The sequence below is a fragment of the Centroberyx gerrardi genome, chromosome 8 (assembly GCF_048128805.1).
Source record: "Centroberyx gerrardi isolate f3 chromosome 8, fCenGer3.hap1.cur.20231027, whole genome shotgun sequence".
NCBI lineage: Eukaryota > Metazoa > Chordata > Actinopteri > Beryciformes > Berycidae > Centroberyx > Centroberyx gerrardi.
Window position 1 is genome coordinate 32,113,631 of NC_136004.1, and position 10,732 is coordinate 32,124,362.

Here is a 10,732-nt window from a genome sequence, read left to right on the forward strand (position 1 = left end):
TGTCGACATGGCTTCGAAGACAGACCAACTTCTTATCGTTGTGTCCATTCTGGAAGGTAAGTTACTGTTCTGTTTACCAGCTAACTAACGTCGTTAACTGTTAACTTGAAAACTACATTATACAGTAACACACTCCCTGTGTGTGTCAAAATGTGCTGACATTAGCAGATATTAGTTAAATCACTGTCATAAATGTTGTAACGTTACAACCAGCTGACTGGCCGGCTGACAGCAGCCTGTTGCTACTGGTGATGGATAGCTTGGTTAGCTAAATCCACTTTAAAACGGATTGTACCCGTGTTGTTCCGGTAATCTAGGACAGAGAATCCAGTTCTACTCTCCCAGAGCTACAAACAACCACAGCAGGAAACTTTACCGTTTTATTTACCAGCCACTTTCACTATTTTAAAATAGGACTTCAGATGATGGTTGATTATTTGCCAAAGTGGCTGCTAGAGCAGACTAGTCACTCCTGTTTTATCAGCCAATTTCTATAATAGTATACAAATAACAGCTGGTTACTTGTGGAGTAGACTAATTTACCAGCCACTTTCACTACTTTACCAGCCAACTAGCTGTTTAGAATAGAATAGAATAGAATAACTCCAAATGATGGTTGGTTACCTGCCAAAGTCTCTGCTGGATTAGACAAATTTACCAGCGACAGCCAAAATCTATCTGTATTTGAGTCATGATGGTGATCATTTACCAGCCTGAACCATCAAAAGAAAATGTATTGAGCTCTTCCACTAACAGCTAAATTTAGCCTCTAACAGGAAAATCCATTACTAACAAGTTAACATCTTTTATGCACTTTGAGTTGTAATTTTTCTGGGGTACAGATGATTCTCAGTGTTGTTGGTTGCTAGATTGCTGCTTCCTGGCAGAGACTGACTCCACAGTTTCCCTGTAGTGGATGGCAGCTGAATATAAACCAAGGCTGTCTGCATCCAGTCAGTCTTGTCCTGGTTATGATTTTGTCTGCCAGGGTTCCCACTGGCCTTGGACAACTATGAAAGAAAATAAAAAAACGCTTTTGAAAATGAATGGATGGCCTTGAAAGCAGCCAACTATTTTACTAAATTGTGGCAGAACATAAGAAGAGATTCCCGCACACACTGTCTATACTTGCAAATAAAACATTTATTAGAAAATAAGCAAAGTTTCGGTACTGAGACCTTCGTCGGGCAAATATATATCATATCTGCCGGCTTCCCAGTCCTCTCCTATGCACCTGTCTCCTGGTATATAACAGGTGTGTGAAGAACCATAGTTTCCTCAACTAAAATGTGGCACCCAGATTCCTCAGTCCGCCTCTCTGGATCTGCACTTCCCATCCCGAGGAAGTTATTGTCCCATCCCTAGTTAGGAGTGTCAGTGTAAATCTTCCTCTGCCGTTCCCAGGTCGTCATTTCCCGAAGAGCCAGCGCCACAGTCTGGTGGTCCAGGCTCGGTTTGACGGGGAGCAGCTGGCCACGGACCCGGTGGACCACAGGGAGCAGCCTCAGTTCTGCACGGAGCTGGCCTGGGAGCTGGACCGCCGCACGCTGCACCAGCACAGGTCAGCAGGTGGACTGTGTTGTGCTCACTGGGATTCACTTACTCAAGAGGCAATTTGTAATTATGTTAATCTACAAAAGAGGAACGCTGCTTTGGCTTCAGTGTAGTGGAGTGGAGAGGTGCTCACTGAAGCTTAGGTGACAGGGAGTAGCAGAAAAAATGTATTCAAGGCACTCTTCCCATGCAAAAAAGGGGGAAAAAAAGGGAATTTTGACTGGTTGTCAAATTTGTCAAACCATGAGCCGCTGTGGCAGAAATCCAGTCACTGTTCAGAGCTCCTGTTCTATTCTTAAAATCATATTTGGTTGGTTAGCATCAATTGACTGCTGTTTTGTTTTTTATTTTATTTTAGCATTGAAATAACTGCTTTCACAATCTCTCCGTGACTTTTCCAAGACTCATTTTCTGTAAAAACCAGTGTTGATACTAGATCTTCAAAATCACACAAGGACATAATCGTTATAATAATAATAATAATAATAATAATAATAATAATAATAATAATAACCTTTATTTGTGTAGCACCTTTCATACACAACATGCAGCTCAAACTGCTTTACATCAATAGAAGGCAGATCAAAAACAGATAAAAAGACAAAATTCATATAAAAGAACAAGTGATGCATTGCATTAAAAGAATCAAATCAAGTAAAATAGAAAGAAAAAAGAACACAATCAATTTAAACAGTTAAAAAGAAGGCTAATTAAAAGCTAAGCTGAAAAGGTATATTGATCCCCTTCAGTTGAGGGCTTATTGGCCTTCTCTTAGTTGCCCAAAATCCATTGGCCTTGTAAATGGTAAATGGTAAATGGCCAGCAGATGGAGAAAGTGAGTCCAGCTCTGTATTTATTCCTGCATGTTTCCCTCTCTGTCCTCCAGACTGCAGAGAACTCCCATCAAGCTTCAGTGTTTTGCTGTGGACTCGGTCAGTAAGGCCAGGGAGAGTGTGGGATACATCGTCCTGGACCTCCGGTCTGTACAGGAGGTCAAACAGGTAAAACTCTTCTCCCTCTGTCCTGACCTCAAGGCCGCGGGTGACATTTTGAAATAGATGAGATCAGGAAGTTTGTTTAGAGCAGCGTGGGAGATCCTGCTGCTTCTGCAGTGTTGATGTCAGCTGACAAGATCTGTTTGGCTCCAATCAGAGCGCCAAGTTTTTGTCACTTTCTGATATGCTTTAAGAGTTTTTGCTCACCTGATGCTGAAGTGAAATGTTACGATGAAATAAATAAAAGTTCAGTGACAACAAAGTCTGACTGTGCAGAATTCTGTTTATTTCTGAGACACAAATCTTTCTAGCGATGCCATTGGCTGCTAGAATGTAAACAACAATTTAAAAATGTCGTTACAAAGTGACAATAATATAATTTGGATGGAGAGCTTGTGAAACTGTGATGGTCAAGAGTCTCATTAGTGATTACTACAGCAGAATAACATGGAGCTGATATCACCATTCATGTTCCTGACCCTCCATATGTAATGTCACATTTTTGTACTGCGATATATTGAATATCGATATATTGTCCCATCACTACTTTTAAACTATCCAAACTATCCATTTGAGTTTAAGATGAACATCTATGATATTTTATGCATTGAAGCCTCTTAAATGTTATTCATGGTGAGTAAGTAAGCAAGTAACCAGCCAGTATTTGGAGTCAGTTGGCTGGTAAAATAGAGAAAGTGGCCGGAGAGTTTTTAGACGTACTGTTTCCTGGACTGGTTATGATAAATTTTTTTTGTTGTTTTTTCTGTCTCGTCTGCCAGGAGCCCCGCTGGTATCCGTTGCTGAGCAGTAAATACACCAAACAGCGTCCGGCCATCCTGCTCAGCGTGCTGCTGGAGAGCGACACCAAGCCCTCCGAGCCCTCTCCTGATAGGTTCAAAGCCAAGAAGGCCCCGCCCCGACAAGGTCAGCTGATCCAGGAACACTGCTGTTGGTTCTTAAATCTTGTGTAGCTTTGTTTGTGTTGTTCTTACGTCTGTGAGATAGATAAATGTAGAGGTGGACAGTACAGACTGTTAAAGCCGACTCTTAGAAGAACTTCAGCTAAGTAACACTTCTGTCATGTATTAAATCTGTTGTAACTTGGTTTTTGGGTTATTTACGGTTTATGTGTAATCTGATAAAAATGACTCTTCATCTATCTAGCTGATATAAACATCTGATTTCATGTGGACTTTGCTGGGATCCAGGGGGGGTCTGTCTGAATTATTTTTTTCAATTAATCATTTAGTCTCTTAAATGCCCGAAGTGATGTCATAAGTGATGTCATAAAATGTAGTCTCTAAACAGCCCAAAGTGATTCTTAAAATTGCTTACTTTGTCTGACCAGAAGCCAATAAAAACTAAAGTATTCATTTTGGTTATCGGTTATCAAAATTGTAATCGATTCATTTTCTGTCAGTTGACTAATTGATTAATCGACTAATCGTTTCAGCACTAATGAGGATAAATTCAGGTTTCCTGCTCAGGTCTGGAAAGTCTGGAAATGTATTGAAAACCAAACTGGTAATTTCCAGGTCTTGAAGTTTGGAAATTGCAGAAAAAGTTTGACAAATTATTAGAAACATACTGCAGCTAACTAAATGTAAAGGAAACACTGAATATATAGCTTAATATTCTGTGTTGTTTTTATTCTACTTGTTTTATTGTGTTATATTCTGTTCTGCTCTTCTTCACCACTCCTCTCTTCTTTCCTATTTCTCTTCTATTGTCTTGCATTCTTATTCTACTCTTGTCTACTCTGCTGTATCCCTCTGTCTCCAGGTTCCCCAGCACTAACTGATCTGCTTCCAGAGAAGCTGGAGGCGGAGCTGATCCAGGATCAGGGTTTCCACCAGGTCGGACCTCCGGACCGCTGTGCTGACATGTTCGTCCTGTCTGTCACTGTGGCCTTCGCTACCAAACTAGAACAGGTACACACGATACTCCACCCCTGACCTCTGACTTCTCACCGTACCTGTTACCACGACAACCACACAGCTGAAACCTCCCCTCACCCTAGTGACAGGACATCTAACCTCTAAATCTCTCCATTCAAACCCATAGAAATTAAATCTGAACAGCTCTTTAAGGCAGGGTGACCTGCCCCACCTGAGTGGCAGGGAGACTCTTTGATCGATTAGAAATAAATAAATAAAATGTTTGCAGTATTTGACAGAATGCAAAACGAAGACCAATTTGTTTTAGAGTGATTTAAAGCATTGATGGCTGTTAAAATGCAGTAAGGTTTACAGAAATGTTTCTTGCTTTTGTGCTGAGTCCTTATGAACTGAAAAATAGTGCTGGAAAAAGTCATTGAAAGTCCAAGAATTTGATTTAATATTGTCTGTATGAACCCTGACTTGCCTTTCAAGGGTTAGTTTAGTTAATATAGTTAATTTATTTGTATAGCCCAGTATCTCAGCCTGTCTCAAAGGACTGTACAGAGAATGAGCCTAACTAGATCTAACTGATCAACAGTCAGTCGTAGAACAGGATGATGGAAGACAAGGAACGAGGAAAACCTTATTAGGAACAAATGGAAGAAACCTTGGGCGGGCCAAGTCAAAGAAGAATTAAAAGAAGAATGAATTTACAGAAAGCAAAGTGCTCCTCCTGAACACCTAACAGCAGTCACAGTCAGTGTTCAGAGCTGTTTGTTGTTTATTTATTGTTTCTCCCAGCTGATCCCCAGCACCATGAAGCTGTCAGCGGAAGGGTCCGAGTTCTTCTTCTACTACTCTTTACTGGGGAACGACATCACCAGCGAGCCTTTCCACGACCTGCTGAGCCCCGCCTTCGAGCCGGAGCGCGCCTCCGTACGCATCCGCAGCAGCAAACAGATCCTCCAGGCCTTCCTGGCACAGCAGCCCAGTTTACAGGTGAGGATTTAAAGTGTCGATATTTCTACCTCCGGTCATGATGTTTTTACCTCCGGTCATGATGTTTTTACCTCCTGTCATGATGTTTCTACCTCCTGTCATGATGTTTCTACCTCCGGTCATGATGTTTCTACCTCCTGTCATGATGTTTCTACCTCCTGTCATGATGTTTCTACCTCCGGTCATGATGTTTCTACCTCCTGTCATGATGTTTCTACCTCCTGTCATGATGTTTCTACCTCCGGTCATGATGTTTCTACCTCCGGTCATGATGTTTGTACCTCCTGTGATGATGTTTGTACCTCCGGTCATGATGTTTTTACCTCCTGTCTTGATGTTTCTACCTCCGGTCATGACATTTTTGCTCATGCGATGATGTTTCTACCTGCAGTGATATAATGTCTACCCGCAGTGATGATGTTTTTACTTGCGGTGAGAATTTGTTGTTTATTTGTAACCCACGGCGATGACGAGAAGATCTTTCCACCCCGGGCAATGGCAATAACGTCTCTGTTAGCGGCGGGGGTGTTTCTACCTGTGGTCATGACTGTAGGGATTTCATTTCCACCTGGCTGACGCCTAAAATGCTGAGAATCTAACTTGCTTTCAGACAGTTTTCCTTGTTTCAAGGCATTTGCTTGAAACAAGGAAAACTTAAGGAAAATTTCAATGTCCTAGGGAAACATTTTTTTTCTTAAAACCAGTGAAATTATCTGCCAGTGCAGTAAGATGATTTGATTGAAAATATCCTGAAAGCGTGTTTCAAGATTTAAATCCTTGTTTTGTGGTTGACATTTGACATATTGACACAAATCAAGTAAAATCTATTAAAATTAGCAAAATGATCTGCCGGCACAAAGAGATAATTTGACTAAAAATATCCTGAAGTAAGCTTCATAAGTCAGGATGCAAGATAAAATTACTGAAAAGTGGTGATATCATGATACACAATTCTGTTGTTGTTAAATTGACGATAACAAGCAAATCTTATTTTAAAGCCAAATGAGGTATCAAAATTTTAAGGAATATTATTTAAAAATTTGTTTAGAGTGTTTGAGTTTGGTTGACATCGCACTTAACATTACCATGCAGTTCAAAGTGATGAGCACAGGGCCGGTTGGGGCTTCCGTATCAAAAGAAATCGTGTTTAGGGCCCCCAATGTCAATAGAGGCTGTGACTTTGGCTCCAATAATCATTTTAAACTGTGGCGTACGGGCCTGAGGCAGGTCAGTGTGTGTCAGGGTCCCACTTGGCGGCACATTTCAATTGAAATTAGTGAAATGTTGCAAAATGCATTGAACACGGACGCGGGACTCAGAATATTTTGGGGCCCCTGGTGGTCTGGGGCCCCGGGGCATGTGCCCTGCATGCCCGGTCGGTAATACAGGCATGGATGAGCATCAATTTGAACATGTGATTTTTGCATTTATAAGACTATTGTGATATACACTGCCCGTCAAAGGTTTGAACACACCACATTTTTCTTTATTTTTAGTGTTTTCCACATTTTAGAATAACAGTAAAGACATCAAAACTATGAAATAACACAAATGGAATTATCCAGCGACCAAAAAAGTGTTAAACAAATCAAAACTTTCTTATGTTTTAGATTCTTTAAAGTAGCCGCCCTTTGCCTTGATGGAAAGGCAAAAGGCTTTGGAAAGAAATTCATACATAGGATCAACTTCACTATTTATATTTGTCTAAGAAACTCATTTCAAGCATTTAAGCAGAAGCCTTTAGATCAAAATGGCTTTAAGAGAATGAAAAACACAGAACATTCAATCAGGTGGGTCCAGACTTTTGACGGGCGGTGTATATCGCTGTCGAAAAAAAATCCTTTTGATTATCATGGTATTAATTTCAACCATATCGGCCAGCTCTACTGCCTACCTAATAGTATGTCTGTCTACCTGTCTGTCTGTCTGTGTCTCCACCTGTCTGTCTGTCCTCCTCAGATCCACCTGTGCTGTGGAAACCACTCTCTCGGCAGCGCGGAGGTTTCTCTCTCGGCTCTGTCTGCCGGCTCTGTGGACCTGGAGAGCGAGGCGTCGACGGTGGAGGGGGCGTTCGTCCTGCAGCCTCCCAAATGCACCAAGCAGAAGCTGCCGGCTCTGCCTGCCGACCTGCAGCCCACTGTGGGGGTGGCTGTCACCCTGCGGAGGGAGGAGCTCACACCGCAGGTACACACACACACACACACACACACACACCAGGGGTCAGACGATATGAGTTTCTGAAGGCTGATACCGATATTCTTTTGGATTGAAGCTGCTGATAGACAATATTTAATGCAGTAAATCAATATCTCTAAAGGAAAAATCCACCCTTATTCTTCGACTGTTCTATATCATCAATTTGAGATGTTCACTGCCTTCCAGGAGTCATTTAGTGTTGTAATTTACTTTTTGATGTATCCACTTTCCCTCAACCTGCCTCGTCTACTTCTACTTCAGTTAGTGGTTTCCTACATTTCCCAGAATGCCTTTTGGCAACCTAAAGAGAAGGGATATGAACCTGTTGCATGTGTAGGTGGAGAGAGCGACAGTAAGAGCATAATAAGTTCAAGAGAGTGAGAGTTTTTCTAGTCAAGAAAAAGCGAGAGTCTCCCCTTACTCAAACCCCAGCCTGTCTCTCTGCTGCAGTGCATTCTGGTCTCTCTCCTGCTCCTGTGGTGGAGAAACTGGTCTCTCTCCTCTTCTACGATGGATTTCTCCCTGTATGATTGTTGAACGTCTCTTGGTGCAAAATGGCGGCTCTAGAAAGAAGCCCTCGCTCTTTGATTCTGAGGGACTGACACCAAAACCTGACGTTTACCGCTGATGTTTTACATCCTGAAACATTTTCTCATATCAAACTCTGTTGTAGCTGCTGGAAACATCTGGAGGTGACGTCACCTCGTCTACGATTGGCCAGTTATCCACCAAGAAGAAAAATACAACAAAAAAACAAAATGGAAACACTGAGCATCAAACAGTAGACTTAATGTTAGATTTTAGTCAGTGTCACCGCTACATCATGCCTCTGATTGACAGCCTTGTCTTCTTCTCTCCTTCTCTTTCTCCAGTTGTTAGGGAGCAAAGGAGGAGACGGACCTCAGAAACCCTCCATCCCTCCGTCTCTCCTCCCTCCTTCTCTTCCTCCCTCCGGTCCTCCTGCGGACCAGAGACGTCGTACCCCGTCTCCGGTCCGACCGCCCCCGGGCCCCGCCTCCTCTCCTCCCGGCCCTTCCTCCTCTCCTCCTCACCCTCCTTTTCCTCCTCCTGCCTCTCATACAGAGAGCGAGGCAGAGAGTCTGCAGGAGGAGCTGCACCATGGGAGACACCAGGCTGGACTGGCAGGTAAGGCTGGGCACACACTACACGACTTTTAGGCCGATTACAGCCACGATTTGGCATCATGACTGATTTGGTGAAGGTGAAGGCAGCTGATCATTAGGGAGCCAGAGGGCTGAAATCACATAAATGCTAATTAATCTAGTCCATGGATCTGGACAGAATCTGGACTTTGTTCAGTTAGTTGTTAGTTTGTTCAGCCCTAACTTCAGCCTGTTCCCTCCTCATCTCCCCCTCATCTCCCCCTCATCTCCCCCTCATCTCCCCCCTCATCTCCCCCTCATCTCCCCCCTCATCTCCCCTCATCTCCCCCTCATCTCCCCTCCATCTCCCCCTCATCTCCCCCCTCATCTCCCCCCTCATCTCCCCCTCATCTCCCGCTCATCTCCCCCTCATCTCCCCTCCATCTCCCCCTCATCTCCCCCCTCATCTCCCCCTCATCTCCCGCTCATCTCCCCCTCATCTCCCCCTCATCTCCCGCTCATCTCCCCCTCATCTCCCCTCATCTCCCCCTCATCTCCCCCTCATCTCCCGCTCATCTCCCCCTCATCTCCCCCTCATCTCCCGCTCATCTCCCCCTCATCTCCCCTCCATCTCCCCCTCATCTCCCCCCTCATCTCCCCCTCATCCTCTTCTCATCTCCCCCCTCATCTCCCCCTCATCCTCTCCTCATCTCCCCCTCATCCTCTCCTCATCTCCCCCCTCATCTCCCTCATCTCCCCCTCATCTCCCCCTCATCTCCCCCCTCATCTCCCCCCCCATCTCCCCCTCCAGCTGCAGAGTCGGAGCGTCCCGTCCCGCTGCAGCGGCAGGCGGAGGCTGCGGCGGAGGGCGGAGCGTCGTCCGTCAGTGTTTCGGGTCCGAAGGTCTCCATCCCCTCCTCCGCTCATCACTTCTGCTTCTCTCTGGACCTGCGCAGCCTGGGGAACCTCAGCCTGACGCATCCTGTCGCCGCGACGCTCAGGTAAAACTCACCTGTTGTTACTGAACGCTAATTGAAAACTTAATGTAAATACATTTGAAAAGGAAATAACATGACATGACAAAATACCTGTTACGAACTTATAAAAATTAGAATTATAAAAGATACTACCTACCAAAAATACCAAAAGCAGAAATTAAACTAAAACTACCAAACCTGCACTGGAAACTGAAACTAAGCTGAAATTGAAATGAAATTTGAAAATGCAAAATGAAAATAAAAACTAGAATAACGCCTGTCAACCCTCCAATCAATACAATATTATACATTATATTCTACTAGTAAATGATAGTAAAGTGTGTATATTGTATTGTTTTTCAGGTATTTGTACCACTTCTTTGACAGTGCAGCTGTATATACTAATAGTAAATGATATTTAAGTGTATATATTATTTTCTACTTTTAAGCTCCTATAGCAGCCAAACGACCTACCCTCCAGTCCAGTAGAGTATTATACATTACAGTGTAATAGTAAATGATAGTAAAGTGTGTGTTGTGTTGTGTTCCAGGTATTCGTACCACTTCTTTGGCAGCGCGGCTCCCATCATGACCAACCCTCCTGTGGAGCTGCAGAGGAACATGGAGGTGTTTCTGCCTCAGTCCTACTGCGCCTTCGACTTCGCCGCCCTGCCGCAACAACTACAGGACACCTTCCTCAGGTTGGTTCACACACACACACACACACACACACACACACACACACACACAGGGAAAGCCTCTAATTTCACATGCCTTTGCACCTAATTTCTCCTTATACACATATGCATGCAGCAGAGTACGTACAGACAGGTCGGCAGAGAGAGGAGGAAGGCCATGATCGATCAGTGATGATGTCATCATTATTGGTGGTGATGGTAGTTGTGATGATGATGATGACGTGATTTCTCTTACACTGCTTGCCTGAAATCTTGCATTGGCGACTGACTGTTTCTTGTGTCTGTCAGTCTGTTTATGGGACGGTGATTTAAATTCTTGCTGTGAAACCA

The 10,732-nt window shown here is 43.7% G+C and overlaps 1 protein-coding gene across 1 annotated transcript in view; it reads left to right on the forward strand.

The window, feature by feature from the left end:
• Window positions 1–10,732, forward strand: part of cep120 (centrosomal protein 120) — a 30,417-nt gene continuing 19,685 nt past the window's right edge. Inside the window, exons 1-10 of the mRNA XM_078285254.1 lie at window positions 1–56; window positions 1,405–1,561; window positions 2,441–2,555; window positions 3,329–3,473; window positions 4,332–4,480; window positions 5,231–5,428; window positions 7,388–7,613; window positions 8,687–8,735; window positions 9,516–9,728; window positions 10,256–10,405. Of these exons, the coding sequence (XP_078141380.1) occupies window positions 8–56; window positions 1,405–1,561; window positions 2,441–2,555; window positions 3,329–3,473; window positions 4,332–4,480; window positions 5,231–5,428; window positions 7,388–7,613; window positions 8,687–8,735; window positions 9,516–9,728; window positions 10,256–10,405 (1,451 nt within the window). The 5' untranslated portion in view covers window positions 1–7. The remainder of the gene's footprint in view (window positions 57–1,404; window positions 1,562–2,440; window positions 2,556–3,328; window positions 3,474–4,331; window positions 4,481–5,230; window positions 5,429–7,387; window positions 7,614–8,686; window positions 8,736–9,515; window positions 9,729–10,255; window positions 10,406–10,732) is intronic.